At 35.3% G+C, this 15459-nt stretch overlaps 1 protein-coding gene across 1 annotated transcript in view; it reads left to right on the top strand.

Moving 5' to 3' along the window:
- Nucleotides 1-15459, top strand: part of LOC139953845 (vitellogenin receptor Yl-like) — a 52969-nt gene that overhangs the window by 25483 nt on the left and 12027 nt on the right. Inside the window, exons 2-6 of the mRNA XM_071953423.1 lie at nt 5298-5424; nt 7067-7306; nt 7582-7741; nt 14569-14696; nt 15081-15341. Coding sequence (XP_071809524.1) covers nt 5346-5424; nt 7067-7306; nt 7582-7741; nt 14569-14696; nt 15081-15341 — 868 coding nt within the window. The 5' untranslated portion in view covers nt 5298-5345. The remainder of the gene's footprint in view (nt 1-5297; nt 5425-7066; nt 7307-7581; nt 7742-14568; nt 14697-15080; nt 15342-15459) is intronic.

Genomic DNA, 15459 nt, shown 5'->3' with positions numbered 1-15459 from the left:
GGAAGTATTAAAACCTGTATAGTAGAGATTTTCATAAAAACGTCATTGGCTTACTGACTGTTCCATTTATTGACATGTATTTTGGCGAATGCTCGTCCTTTATTAAGTAGAGGACCGTCTCTCACCTTCCCGTCTCTCTCTCTTTACAATATGGCGTCGTAGACAGGATAGAGCATTCGCCAATTCGTTTTCGTTATTCATGTCTTTTGGATTTGTCTACGCCTTTCTCAAGTTGGAGTAGAACTTTTCGCTATATTTTATGATGTCGGTCAGTTACCGTGGATTATGTAAACCCGGACTTTAGAGAACTGAGTTAATGTGAGCGATGTCGCGTTTTCGTCGCGATCTATGGATGTGATGGTCATCTAGCAATTGCCCCCTGCATCGACAAGAGGACTTCTATGAATACATATTTTGTTTACATTTTATGATGTGCAACTTTCATTGTATAAATTCTGTTTGTAGAACTGTTTGTAATTTGACAATTTAAATCCAAGCTTTCTAGATCTGTTGTAGTTTAAAGGCAGCTGTGTCCTATGTGAGTCTTTTGAGATTCAATATTTCAAGAAACAGATGATTTTGGAGCCAGTTGTAGGCCAGTGCTTTGGATAAAGTGTGTTTTAGTCAAATAATTTTCTTGTTGCACACATAATATTGTAACTGTGAGTTTTCAGCTAACTGCATATTTCTTGTTGCACTTGTGTGAATGGTGTATACTTATGACTACTTGTCTCGGCAAACTAATAACTGTTTAAGTCTTTCTAAGACTGTGTGTATTGTCAATTGAGAGTTCGTGAAATGCAATAGTACTTTTTGTCTACCGTGTAGGTGAGACATGTTTTGGACTTGTATTTTTGTCTGTGTTAAGAGCAGACTGTTTTGAAGGTCGATAATTTAGGCCTCAGTATATTTCAACAAGCCATAATTTTGTAAGTACATTGCTATAGAAATAAGAAGAAGTAGAAATAAGAAGAAAAATAAGAAGAAGCAGAAATAAGAAGAAGTAGAAATGAGAAGAAAAATAAGAAGATAATAATAGTATTCAAACTATGTCTGTGCCAGACGATGTTTCAAAGTCAAACAGTGCTTTAGCTGAAACCATTGTGAGTTCCTTCACTAGTTTTTTACGTGAAGACGAAGACGAAGATGAGTGTCCTATTAATATAAATGTTGTGGTCGTCGATAGCATTAAAGCTGCATTAGATGCTAGATTTTCTAATATTTTCAAGTGTCTTGAAAATTTGAATGCAGACACTGATAAATTGCAGTCACCTGACCCGATTGATTTTTCCCCTTCTATTTCTCATGTGAATGATGATGTATTTTTTGAGGAGGCTGTGCCGTTTAATATTAAGCCAGTTGTTTTTGAAGCTGCTAGTTTTTGTTATGTAGAGGTGGCAGGAGGAGTTTTAGTTTCTCCTGCTGTGAGTGTTTTTAACGATAGCCACCATGTCAGCTTCAACCGCCCCTCATTTTGTTTGCCAGATGGCAAAGCGAAGGAAAAAGTAGGGAAGTCTCCTTTGTATTTAGGGATTGCAATTTATTTTCATATTCATGTACCTGTCTGGGCCGTAGCGGTGACCATCAGTAGACCCACTGTACATTTTATCTTGGGTCTGTGGCCAAATGCCATTACTTAAACTTTGTGTAAATAGCAGAGGACTGTCTGTTCACTATAGGTGACGGAACGTGCGAGTAGCACCTCTACGAGTTGTTTAGGCCTATTTGTGTTCAAAAGTGAACCTTTTTCACTAATATATCTACATTGTGCCCAAGGAAGTAATTGAGTAATTGAGTCTTATATTTTGAAGTATGATCTTTCTGTGGAAAAACAGATAATTGACTTTCTGGAACATGTTCATATTGTGATCTTAGAGTGTTTTTGGAGAATTTTAAGTGCTATTGTTGTTATGTATCAATCACTATATTTATTGGTTTGAAGTCATTTTATGTACACTTCGATGTGAGTATATGGTTACCCTAAGTACGTGTAGTGACGGGTTGTGTTCAGCATGAATATCTAGCAAGTTATCAAGTTGTGTATTTTCATTGACTTCCAATTCCTATATTTTGTGACCCTAAGAACTTTAAGTGACGGGCGTTGCTCCTAAAATACTGTTTGAAAGGCATGTTTGATTAGTCAGCATTTTATTCCTAATAAAAGGATTTGCTAGACATTGGTTGGCCTTATACAGTTTAATGAGTAATAATGTGATTGATATTGAGTGCTGTGTAAAGCCATTTTATTCTCCAGTTCCTCTGATTTGTGACATCTTTGTTGTATAAAGATCACTGTGCTTGTATTTTTGAGCTAAAAATAGTTGTTGTATTCACATATATCTGTGGGTAGTTGAGATAAGTATAGTTTTGCCTGCCTTGTGAAATCCAATTGAGTAGTAAGAGTAGTAAAAGTAAAGAGTAGTAAGAGTATAGTGTAGTAAGATTGCCTCACGTAAGAACGTTGAGAGTCTTGAATCACCATTTATATATGTGTGTTATAGTATGTGGAGTCAACTCTGGTTGACCTTAAAGTGTATAACAATGTCTAAACAGAAACGTGGCCAAAAATACCTCAATTAAAATGTATAACAATGTATGGACAGAAAGTTCGGGCAGTTGGCCCAATATTACATAAAAACAGTGTTTCGCGTTTGGGAACCAGAGGAATTTCGGCAGTGTGCCGAAGACTCAGCTCAAGCTGCCTTTGTTACCAACTTTGTGACTGCACTGGATAATAGTAAAAATAAGTTATATTGGTAGTTTTTTTATCCTATGCATGGATATGGGAACGAATGATTTATGTGCCGTGGGTGGCAAGACCCAGGTAATTGAAGATACACAGTTAAATTTCTTGAAAGCTTAGTTTGTTTTGTTTAAACCACTCGGGTCGCGTGGTTATAAAGTAGGGAACATGTAGGAATCCAAAGTGCGCCCTCATTGTTGGATTTGTTCAAAGTTAACTTTTGGTTTTGTCATGTGACAATCACCCTCTTTTTATTTAGCTTCGACTTGGAAGAGCAAATTATTTTATTGGGTCTGTGATTCTCTCTATTTTTATAGGGAGCATGGCTCTGGCCATGCTCCAAAAACCTATTTATATGGGATCAATAGAGTTATAGAGATATTTGTGAGTATTATTCTGTGTTTTACCCTCATTAATGCCCAAATTATTGTGATTTTGTAGCTCTCTATTTGGATCGTTTTATTTGTTAAACCATGTGTGTATGCCAGGCAGCACTGTCACACACGTGCGTCCATTAGCCTCTGTGTGTGCTGACCTTTTGGTGAACTTCGTGCACTGCATCATGTAGGCTACGTGTAGTGTATACTGTAGTGTTATAACTTTTTGTATGTTTTCTATGGGTTGGAAGTATTAAAACCTGTATAGTAGAGATTTTCATAAAAACGTCATTGGCTTACTGACTGTTCCATTTATTGACATGTATTTTGGCGAATGCTCGTCCTTTATTAAGTAGAGGACCGTCTCTCACCTTCCCGTCTCTCTCTCTTTACATTAAACATTGTGAGAAACGGCTCCCTCTGAAGTAGACTTGTGGACAAGTCGTTAAATCGGCCCCACGCGCTGAGATAGTGCTCTCGCGAGATCACTGCTCTCGCGCGAACTGGTGGCTCCCCGATTTCGACTCCTAATGAGGAGTCGAAATCGGGGAGCCACCATTTCGCGCGAGAGCAGTGATCTCGCGAGAGCACTATCTTTTATTTATTTATTTATTCATGGTTTATTTATTAAAACACTGCAATACAGCGGCTAAAAAGCCGAAATGCACAGTTAAAAAATAAAAAAAAAATATATATATATATATATTCCATATAAAAAAATATATATATATTGATGTATAAACACACACAGAAACACATTAAAGAGACATGTTGCCCCAGATCGGTCGAGTTGATCACCAAAAAGCGCCCGAGATCGTCCCCCACTTTAAACTGCATGCGGCCGGATAGACAATTCGAGAGTAGAGCAGAATAATCCACACAAACACCCCCCGAAACTGCACGGTCTTCCCCCACGTCGCGAACAAACACGGTCGGCCACTCCGCGGAGTCAAAATTTTGACTCCGCAAAATGGCAGACCACGCCAGCTCACGACGCATAAAGAAAAACCATACAACCCCGAGGCATGCCCGCACGGACCACCATAATCCACTTCCAAACCATCCATCCAACCGCAAACCGCAAAGCATTCCATAATAAACGGGTCTCAAATGCCCTCCCAAGACCAACCCACTCGATCCAAGGCAACGCATCCCACAAAAGAAAAAAACTTTTAGAAGAGCACAAAAACAATTTTTTGATAAGATTAGAAAACCAACCATGGCTCACTTAGAAAAACCAATATAATTGTCATTAAAGTTACAGCAATGATTACTAAGGAGACTAGAAATCGCTACATGGCAAAAAATAAAGAAATGGCAAATCACAGTTGGCAAGAACACATTTGGTAATAACAATAAAAAAAAAGGCTATTTACAATTAAACCATATATAACTATAAAGAAAGAAGATAGATATTTTTAGGCTGAGGGGCTTTGGCCAGAAGTTCACAAAATGCGGGCAAGAGCAGGAATAGTGGATCTTTTGTACCTTTCAGTACGACACTTGGGAATGTGAAGCCCGGTTACTGTGCTGGCTCGAAGTACCCTATCACCGGTAGTAGTTTTTTTTCAGGGGGGAGCATGTTCCTAAACTTAGAGGATCCAAGTAAGTTCTTACCAAACTTTATAAAAAGGTCTTCTCTTCTATACTTGAGTGATGAGATGGCCAGTAATTCAAGTGCCATGGTATAGGACTGATATTGAAGGCCAAGAATAATGCGGGCGGCACGTTTCTGAACGTGGGCCGATTAAACGACTTGTCCACAAGTCTACCTAGTAACGTAGTTTTCGAGAAAGAAGAAATTTTCCACGAATTTGATTTTGAGATCTCAGATTTAGAACTTGAGGTTTTGAAATCAAGCATCTGAAAGCACACAACTTCGTGTGACCATGGTGCGACAAGGGTGTTTTTTCTTTCGTTATATCTCGCAACTTCGAGGACCGATTCAGCTCAAATTTTCAAAGGTTTGTTATTTTGTGCAAATGTTGAAATACACCATGTGTGAAGACTATTCTTTTACAATTACCAACAGTGTCCAGTGTCTTTAAAACATCTTCCCAACCATATGCATTTTATAACAAACGGTTTCAAACACTTTTCATAGACCAACTCGCCCGATCACAGGCAACGTTCACTTAAAGTAAACTGATCATTATTTGTTATGTATTTTTTTTTAGTGTACTCGAATCTCATTTGTTGCTCGAGGATAGAGGGCGCTGTTCATAATGAGTGGTCTCTACCAGGCTACGTGCCAGGTGATGAAGCTAGTTATTTTGCTTTTTACCTGCAATTTTACATTAGCAGGTAAGTATTTAAATTCACATTCAAACTTACATTTATTACCATACTTCATGAAAACAGTACAAACAATAATTTATACAGGAGTACCCATTAAACAATGCTATTTTACAAGGCAGAGATTATTTAAGTATGGAGGCATCATCTTTTGTTGTATATGTATGTCCTTTGTTGCTTTTGGGAATAAATTAATAACATAATTTTGAAGCCGAGGCCTGTGTTGATATGCTTACAGTTAGGGACAGACAAACATAACCTAAACAGGAACAAGAACGCACAGACAGACAATTAGAACAAAGACAGAAATGGTAAAGACAACGATGATAAGAATAACAATATTAACATTAACAATATCAATATCAATAATACCTCAGCTGGCACAACACCGGACGGTCCCAATCCACTCTACTCACAGCCGGAAACAAAAGAACTTAATTGGTGGCGGGTAGGACTCAATATATCAAATAATTAAGGATTTAGTAATAGTGTAATACTTAGTGTAATAATTTTTATGCCAGTGGTTATAGTGAAAGTTATTGTGATTGTTTTCTTGTAGATAGTTGTAAATATATAAGTTTTTTTGCCATAACTTTTAAGGGTTGGTTACCAAACTTACACCTTTGCTTTATTACTTGTGTCATAAAACCTCGGGCCACCCTGCCTTCACGCGCAATGCATCCGAGAAATACCATGACTCCAAAGCACCCCTTAAAAGTTATGGCAAAAACAAGTTCTGATATTCAGCTTTCGATAATTATAAAGCAAACTCTGAGAAAACATTTCTTTTCGAAACTATGTGGTTATTTAACAAGATATCAGTCCTTATAAAACGAAAAACAAAAAAGAATGTGAAAAGCGTTACTGTCACAACGTTTCTGAGATTATTCATTGATAGTAGGGATACTTTTCCTGCGTGAAAGTATTAGCTACGGATTTTAGGAAAAACGCGACCACCTTTTGTAACGCAAATTTCTGGTATTAGCTTCATAGCATACATATAGAAATAAAACGGTAGAATGGTTCCGAAATTAAAAAATAATAAACTTTGCCTTAACAACGTGTACTGATAGCAGTACACACTCAAACAAAGGCGTTTGATGACCATAACTCTGCAATAAAGCAATCATCCAAAGACCAATATAAAGCTATACATTTCTTCAAAGCGTAAAGACCTAGGCCTAATTTCATAGAGCTGCAGCCTAAGCACAAACAATTTGCTCAGCATGAAATGTCTTCCTTGATAAAAAAAAGGATTACCAAGCAAACTTCCACGTGATTTTCAGTATCAGCAAACAACAGCTGAATACCAGTAACAAGCTTAATGCAACAAATGGAAATTTGGTTGGTAATCCTGTTTTAATCGAGGAAGAAATTTCATGCTAAGCAAATTGTTGTGCTTAGCAGCTCTATGAAAGTGGTTCCAGATGATCAGAAACACACGAGTTTGAATCCGGCGCTCTTAACTACTAAGCCATGACACGCCATCTGCACTTACATGATTCTCGCAATATCTGCACTTCATAAAACACAATTATATTTTTGTTTGTTTTGTGGTTTTGACTGTGCTTGTTAAAGGGCCCGATGATGGGAGCTCATAATTTTAATTTCTTCATTTCCCCCTTTTTTTGTCCTGTGCTTATACTTGCAGGTGATTTTGCATTGATCGCTGATCTTTTTAATAACAGCATTTATGCGGGAAGCATGGGCAAGGCCCTTGTCGATTTGACACCGCTCCCTCTCAGTGGCTTAAAGGGTCCATTGGCCGTTGACTACGACCCAGTGATGGAAATGGTTTACTGGACTGAGGTTCAAGGTGTGCCGTCTTCAAAGATAGCTAGAGCTCATCTGAACGGCAGCAATCAAATGACACTAGTTGAAAGCCTTAGAGGTGAGACTATATTATGCATTGGTTAAAAGTGAACACAATTGGTTTGCACGTTGTTCTGAGAAAAAACTCAGAAAATTCAGCGGTAACGAAAACGATAACGATACTGCGCAAAGAGAACGCATTCGATTGGTTGAATTGCTCCATTCGGAATACGAGGGCGTGCATTTTTTTAACGTTTTCGTTTTCGTTCCCGTTAATCAAGGCCTGTGTGACCGCGCCTTTGTGGTACTTTGTTGTTTTCTAAGACAATAATCTGTATCTCCTCCCCCTTACAGAACCGGATGGTTTGAGTTTGGACCTGACTTCTCGCATGATGTACTGGACGGATAATGTTTTTATGCACATTATGCGAGCCACTATGGATGGAGAAAACAAAGAAGTTATCGTTGAAAATATTGGATCCCTTAGAGCCATCTTTGTTCACCATCTATCGGGGTAAGGGTTTACTTTACACTGAGCTATCGCCTTTAAAGGGAAGGTACACGTTTGGTAGTTACTCAAAATATGTTCTGCGCCTCTGATAATTTTGTATGTAAGGGGCGCAATGTAAATTTTAAATAGTATTATTATTATTATTATTATTATTATTATTATTATTATTATTATTATTATTATTATTATTATTATTATTATTATTATTATTATTATTATTATTATTATTATTATTATTATTATTATTATTATTATTATTATTATTATTATTATTATTATTATTATTATTATTATTATTATTATTATTATTATTATTATTATTATTATTATTATTATTATTATTATTATTATTATTATTACTATTACTATTATTATTATGATTATGATTATGATTATGATTATTATTATTATTATTATTATTATTATTATTATTATTATTATTATTATTATTATTATTATTATTATTATTATTATTATTATTATTATTATTATTATTATTATTATTATTATTATTATTATTATTATTATTATTATTATTATTATTATTATTATTATTATTATTATTATTTCATTTTATCACAGCATGCAAAAGAAAGATGTCATATTCCTTTGTGCCGGTAACTCCTCGAGTCGGGCTACGTCCCGTAGCCTTAGATCTCAAGAGTCTTTCTCAGGATCCTCGCTGTTCCCAAAAGCGCTGCCTTCTGTAACAGATCTACCCTCACATTTGTCCCTATTTCATCTAGATGTTTCCCCAGTGCTTTGGGAATGGTGCCAAGTGCTCCAACCACCACGGGGACTACTTTTACCTTTACCTGCCAAATCTTACGAAGTTCCCTAGCCAGGTCCTGGTACTTCTCGATCTTTTCCGTCTCCCTCGAAGCTACCCTTATATCACCTGGCACAGCTATGTCAATGAGATGACACATCTTCTTCGTCTTATCTAATAGCACAACATCCGGACGCCTATGTGGTATAACGTGATCGGTCTGAATGTTAAAGTCCCAAAGGATCTTGACCTGGTCGGTCTCTACAACTTTTTCGCAATTTCGCAAGCACTTTGACACCATACTTCTTACACAGATCCCAGTGAATCACCTTGGCCAGCTTGTCATGTCTTCCTTTGTACTCCGTTTGGGCCATCTTACTGCATTCGCTAACAATATGAAATACAGTCTCCTCTGCTTTATTGCACATTCTACACATAGGAGAGACGTTTGCTTTCTCTATCCTTGCCTTCATTACATTTGTCCTTAGAGACTGGTCTTGCGCCGCAGTAATCAAGCCCTCTGTTTCCATCTTTAGTTCTCCACTCTTTAACCAATTCCATGACTTGCTGCTGGCCACTTCCTCAGTACACCTCAAGAACCGGCCATGAAGTGGTTTGTTCCTCCAATCTTTATGTCTTTCCTCCTTCCTTTCCCTCTTGTATTCCTTCGGCCCAACTTCGTCTGCCCTCGTGTACCTTTGTCCAACTTTCAACAGGCTCTCCTCGGTCCTCCTGACATGACAATGCAAGCTTCTGCGCTCGATGTTAACACTGTCCGCCATGCTAAACAACCCCCTTCCGCCCTCTGACCTCGGAAGATAGAGTCTACTAACATTTGACCGCGGGTGTAGCATGCCATGCATGGTCATTAGTTTTCTTGTCCTCCTGTCAGTGACATTTATATTATTATTATTATTATTATTATTATTATTATTATTATTATTATTATTATTAGTAGTAGTAGTAGTAGTAGTAGTAGTAGTAGTAGTAGTAGTAGTAGTAGTAGTAGTAGTAGTAGTAGTAGTAGTAGTAGTAGTAGTAGTAGTAGTAGTAGTAGTAGTAGTAGTAGTAGTAGTAGTAGTAGTAGTAGTAGTAGTAGTAGTAGTAGTAGTAGTAGTAGTAGTAGTAGTAGTAGTAGTAGTAGTAGTAGTAGTAGTAGTAGTAGTAGTAGTAGTAGTAGTAGTAGTAGTAGTAGTAGTAGTAGTAGTAGTAGTAGTAGTAGTAGTAGTAGTAGTAGTAGTAGTAGTAGTAGTAGTAGTAGTAGTAGTAGTAGTAGTAGTAGTAGTAGTAGTAGTAGTAGTAGTAGTAGTAGTAGTAGTAGTAGTAGTAGTAGTAGTAGTAGTAGTAGTAGTAGTAGTAGTAGTAGTAGTAGTAGTAGTAGTAGTAGTAGTAGTAGTAGTAGTAGTAGTAGTAGTAGTAGTAGTAGTAGTAGTAGTAGTAGTAGTAGTAGTAGTAGTAGTAGTAGTAGTAGTAGTAGTAGTAGTAGTAGTAGTAGTAGTAGTAGTAGTAGTAGTAGTAGTAGTAGTAGTAGTAGTAGTAGTAGTAGTAGTAGTAGTAGTAGTAGTAGTAGTAGTAGTAGTAGTAGTAGTAGTAGTAGTAGTAGTAGTAGTAGTAGTAGTAGTAGTAGTAGTAGTAGTAGTAGTAGTAGTAGTAGTAGTAGTAGTAGTAGTAGTAGTAGTAGTAGTAGTAGTAGTAGTAGTAGTAGTAGTAGTAGTAGTAGTAGTAGTAGTAGTAGTAGTAGTAGTAGTAGTAGTAGTAGTAGTAGTAGTAGTAGTAGTAGTAGTAGTAGTAGTAGTAGTAGTAGTAGTAGTAGTAGTAGTAGTAGTAGTAGTAGTAGTAGTAGTAGTAGTAGTAGTAGTAGTAGTAGTAGTAGTAGTAGTAGTAGTAGTAGTAGTAGTAGTAGTAGTAGTAGTAGTAGTAGTAGTAGTAGTAGTAGTAGTAGTAGTAGTAGTAGTAGTAGTAGTAGTAGTAGTAGTAGTAGTAGTAGTAGTAGTAGTAGTAGTAGTAGTAGTAGTAGTAGTAGTAGTAGTAGTAGTAGTAGTAGTAGTAGTAGTAGTAGTAGTAGTAGTAGTAGTAGTAGTAGTAGTAGTAGTAGTAGTAGTAGTAGTAGTAGTAGTAGTAGTAGTAGTAGTAGTAGTAGTAGTAGTAGTAGTAGTAGTAGTAGTAGTAGTAGTAGTAGTAGTAGTAGTAGTAGTAGTAGTAGTAGTAGTAGTAGTAGTAGTAGTAGTAGTAGTAGTAGTAGTAGTAGTAGTAGTAGTAGTAGTAGTAGTAGTAGTAGTAGTAGTAGTAGTAGTAGTAGTAGTAGTAGTAGTAGTAGTAGTAGTAGTAGTAGTAGTAGTAGTAGTAGTAGTAGTAGTAGTAGTAGTAGTAGTAGTAGTAGTAGTAGTAGTAGTAGTAGTAGTAGTAGTAGTAGTAGTAGTAGTAGTAGTAGTAGTAGTAGTAGTAGTAGTAGTAGTAGTAGTAGTAGTAGTAGTAGTAGTAGTAGTAGTAGTAGTAGTAGTAGTAGTAGTAGTAGTAGTAGTAGTAGTAGTAGTAGTAGTAGTAGTAGTAGTAGTAGTAGTAGTAGTAGTAGTAGTAGTAGTAGTAGTAGTAGTAGTAGTAGTAGTAGTAGTAGTAGTAGTAGTAGTAGTAGTAGTAGTAGTAGTAGTAGTAGTAGTAGTAGTAGTAGTAGTAGTAGTAGTAGTAGTAGTAGTAGTAGTAGTAGTAGTAGTAGTAGTAGTAGTAGTAGTAGTAGTAGTAGTAGTAGTAGTAGTAGTAGTAGTAGTAGTAGTAGTAGTAGTAGTAGTAGTAGTAGTAGTAGTAGTAGTAGTAGTAGTAGTAGTAGTAGTAGTAGTAGTAGTAGTAGTAGTAGTAGTAGTAGTAGTAGTAGTAGTAGTAGTAGTAGTAGTAGTAGTAGTAGTAGTAGTAGTAGTAGTAGTAGTAGTAGTAGTAGTAGTAGTAGTAGTAGTAGTAGTAGTAGTAGTAGTAGTAGTAGTAGTAGTAGTAGTAGTAGTAGTAGTAGTAGTAGTAGTAGTAGTAGTAGTAGTAGTAGTAGTAGTAGTAGTAGTAGTAGTAGTAGTAGTAGTAGTAGTAGTAGTAGTAGTAGTAGTAGTAGTAGTAGTAGTAGTAGTAGTAGTAGTAGTAGTAGTAGTAGTAGTAGTAGTAGTAGTAGTAGTAGTAGTAGTAGTAGTAGTAGTAGTAGTAGTAGTAGTAGTAGTAGTAGTAGTAGTAGTAGTAGTAGTAGTAGTAGTAGTAGTAGTAGTAGTAGTAGTAGTAGTAGTAGTAGTAGTAGTAGTAGTAGTAGTAGTAGTAGTAGTAGTAGTAGTAGTAGTAGTAGTAGTAGTAGTAGTAGTAGTAGTAGTAGTAGTAGTAGTAGTAGTAGTAGTAGTAGTAGTAGTAGTAGTAGTAGTAGTAGTAGTAGTAGTAGTAGTAGTAGTAGTAGTAGTAGTAGTAGTAGTAGTAGTAGTAGTAGTAGTAGTAGTAGTAGTAGTAGTAGTAGTAGTAGTAGTAGTAGTAGTAGTAGTAGTAGTAGTAGTAGTAGTAGTAGTAGTAGTAGTAGTAGTAGTAGTAGTAGTAGTAGTAGTAGTAGTAGTAGTAGTAGTAGTAGTAGTAGTAGTAGTAGTAGTAGTAGTAGTAGTAGTAGTAGTAGTAGTAGTAGTAGTAGTAGTAGTAGTAGTAGTAGTAGTAGTAGTAGTAGTAGTAGTAGTAGTAGTAGTAGTAGTAGTAGTAGTAGTAGTAGTAGTAGTAGTAGTAGTAGTAGTAGTAGTAGTAGTAGTAGTAGTAGTAGTAGTAGTAGTAGTAGTAGTAGTAGTAGTAGTAGTAGTAGTAGTAGTAGTAGTAGTAGTAGTAGTAGTAGTAGTAGTAGTAGTAGTAGTAGTAGTAGTAGTAGTAGTAGTAGTAGTAGTAGTAGTAGTAGTAGTAGTAGTAGTAGTAGTAGTAGTAGTAGTAGTAGTAGTAGTAGTAGTAGTAGTAGTAGTAGTAGTAGTAGTAGTAGTAGTAGTAGTAGTAGTAGTAGTAGTAGTAGTAGTAGTAGTAGTAGTAGTAGTAGTAGTAGTAGTAGTAGTAGTAGTAGTAGTAGTAGTAGTAGTAGTAGTAGTAGTAGTAGTAGTAGTAGTAGTAGTAGTAGTAGTAGTAGTAGTAGTAGTAGTAGTAGTAGTAGTAGTAGTAGTAGTAGTAGTAGTAGTAGTAGTAGTAGTAGTAGTAGTAGTAGTAGTAGTAGTAGTAGTAGTAGTAGTAGTAGTAGTAGTAGTAGTAGTAGTAGTAGTAGTAGTAGTAGTAGTAGTAGTAGTAGTAGTAGTAGTAGTAGTAGTAGTAGTAGTAGTAGTAGTAGTAGTAGTAGTAGTAGTAGTAGTAGTAGTAGTAGTAGTAGTAGTAGTAGTAGTAGTAGTAGTAGTAGTAGTAGTAGTAGTAGTAGTAGTAGTAGTAGTAGTAGTAGTAGTAGTAGTAGTAGTAGTAGTAGTAGTAGTAGTAGTAGTAGTAGTAGTAGTAGTAGTAGTAGTAGTAGTAGTAGTAGTAGTAGTAGTAGTAGTAGTAGTAGTAGTAGTAGTAGTAGTAGTAGTAGTAGTAGTAGTAGTAGTAGTAGTAGTAGTAGTAGTAGTAGTAGTAGTAGTAGTAGTAGTAGTAGTAGTAGTAGTAGTAGTAGTAGTAGTAGTAGTAGTAGTAGTAGTAGTAGTAGTAGTAGTAGTAGTAGTAGTAGTAGTAGTAGTAGTAGTAGTAGTAGTAGTAGTAGTAGTAGTAGTAGTAGTAGTAGTAGTAGTAGTAGTAGTAGTAGTAGTAGTAGTAGTAGTAGTAGTAGTAGTAGTAGTAGTAGTAGTAGTAGTAGTAGTAGTAGTAGTAGTAGTAGTAGTAGTAGTAGTAGTAGTAGTAGTAGTAGTAGTAGTAGTAGTAGTAGTAGTAGTAGTAGTAGTAGTAGTAGTAGTATGGTTATGGTTAGTGTTATGGTTATGGTTATGGTTATGGTTATGGTTATGGTTATGGTTATGGTTATGGTTATGGTTATGGTTATGGTTATGGTTATGGTTATGGTTATGGTTATGGTTATGGTTATGGTTATGGTTATGGTTATGGTTATGGTTATGGTTATGGTTATGGTTATGGTTATGGTTATGGTTATGGTTATGGTTAAGGTTATGGTTATGGTTATTGTTATTGTTATTGTTATTGTTATTGTTATTGTTGTTATTGTTGTTATTATTATTATTATTATTATTATTATTATTATTATTATTATTATTATTATTATTATTATTATTATTATTATTATTATTATTATTATTATTATTATTATTATTGTTATTATTATTGTTATTATTATTATTATTATTATTAGTATTATTATTAGTATTAGTATTATTATTATTATTATTATTATTATTATTATTATTATTATTATTATTATTATTATTATTATTATTATTATTATTATTATTATTATTATTATTATTATTATTATTAGTATTAGTATTAGTATTATTATTATTATTATTATTATTATTATTATTATTATTATTATTATTATTATTATTATTATTATTATTATTATTATTATTATTATTATTATTATTATTATTATTATATTAAAACAAATATTAACTTAAAAACTGACTTTGTAACGAGCATTGGAGAGCTGTTGATAGTAAAAACATTGTGGGTAACAACTCCCTCTGAAGTAACGTAGTTTTTGAGAAAGAGGTAATTCCTCATTAAAATAATAAAAGACCGATTGATGAGCCCAAATTTTCACAGGTTTGTTATTTTATGCTTATGATGGGATACACCAAGTGAGAAGACAGGTCTTTACCAATTACCAATAGTGTACCTTCACTATTTCTAAATCTGAGGTTTCGAAATGAAGTTCGTGGAAAATTACTTCTTTCTCGAAAAGTCACCTCAGAGGGAGCTATTTCTCACAATGTTTTTTTTTTACTTTCAACCTCTTCCCATTACTCGTAATCAAGTAAGGTTTTATATAATATGCCCAACAAATATTTTGAGTTATTATTAATAGTGTCCACTGCGCCCTTTAAGTATAAGTTTTACACCAATTAGAATAACTACCAGTATATTGTTTTATCCTCATCAGGTTCATCTACTGGACCGACTGGGGGGATTTCCCTAAGATTGAGAGGGCAGATCTAGACGGGGGAAATAGGATAACCCTGATTGAAGGAGAGTTGGGCTGGCCAAACGGAATATTAGTCGATCACGAAAGTAAGGATTTTTACCCCGTCTTTGATATCTCATTATATAAACATTACATTTTTTTTCTTTGCTCACAAAACAGTTGCTGGCAGTGTGAGCACTTACTGTAGTCCAACATGTACATAAACTCACAAACCTGGTGAAGTTTGAGATCGGCCATCTGGGTCACGAGAAAATAGTGAAAAAAACGATTCCATATTTTGGATGACACCGATTAAAAACAAAAAGCGCTGCTCCTCAAATATGACGTTCCAGACAGCAATACTTCAAGGGATGTTTTCTACTAACATCAACTATAGACCGTGTAAGTTTTATGTAAATCTGTGATCCCACAGACGCGATTTTTATTACCACTTTTGTAATGTTCCTCGTTTCTTCTTTGCCATCTTACAGATAACATGATGTATTGGTGCGACGCCAGCCTCGACAAGATAGAACGAAGTGACCTTCTTGGAGAAAATCGGCAGTTCGTCAAAAATTTGACGGAGCTTAATCTCCCTTTCCATCCTTTCGATTTGGCTGTTTACAAAGATGAAATATATTGGACTGATTGGAACTATGTATCTCTTCTAAGGGTGAACATAAATGGTCTAGGGGAGCAGCACTTTGGGGCACGCGTATTCGAACGGGCTGCAGGACTACACATTCAATTAGGTTAGTTGCCCATAATTATCGAGGAGTTTTGATGACCGTTAACATTGGTTCAACTCTTTAGAGGCACTTGACACACTTGGAAACTGTCAAAGACCAGTATTTTCACTTGAAGTATCCT

Source organism: Asterias amurensis, chromosome 22 (assembly GCF_032118995.1).
Source record: "Asterias amurensis chromosome 22, ASM3211899v1".
Lineage (NCBI taxonomy): Eukaryota > Metazoa > Echinodermata > Asteroidea > Forcipulatida > Asteriidae > Asterias > Asterias amurensis.
Note: the sequence above shows the minus strand (reverse complement) of the source record. Positions and strands in the feature narration are given on the sequence as shown.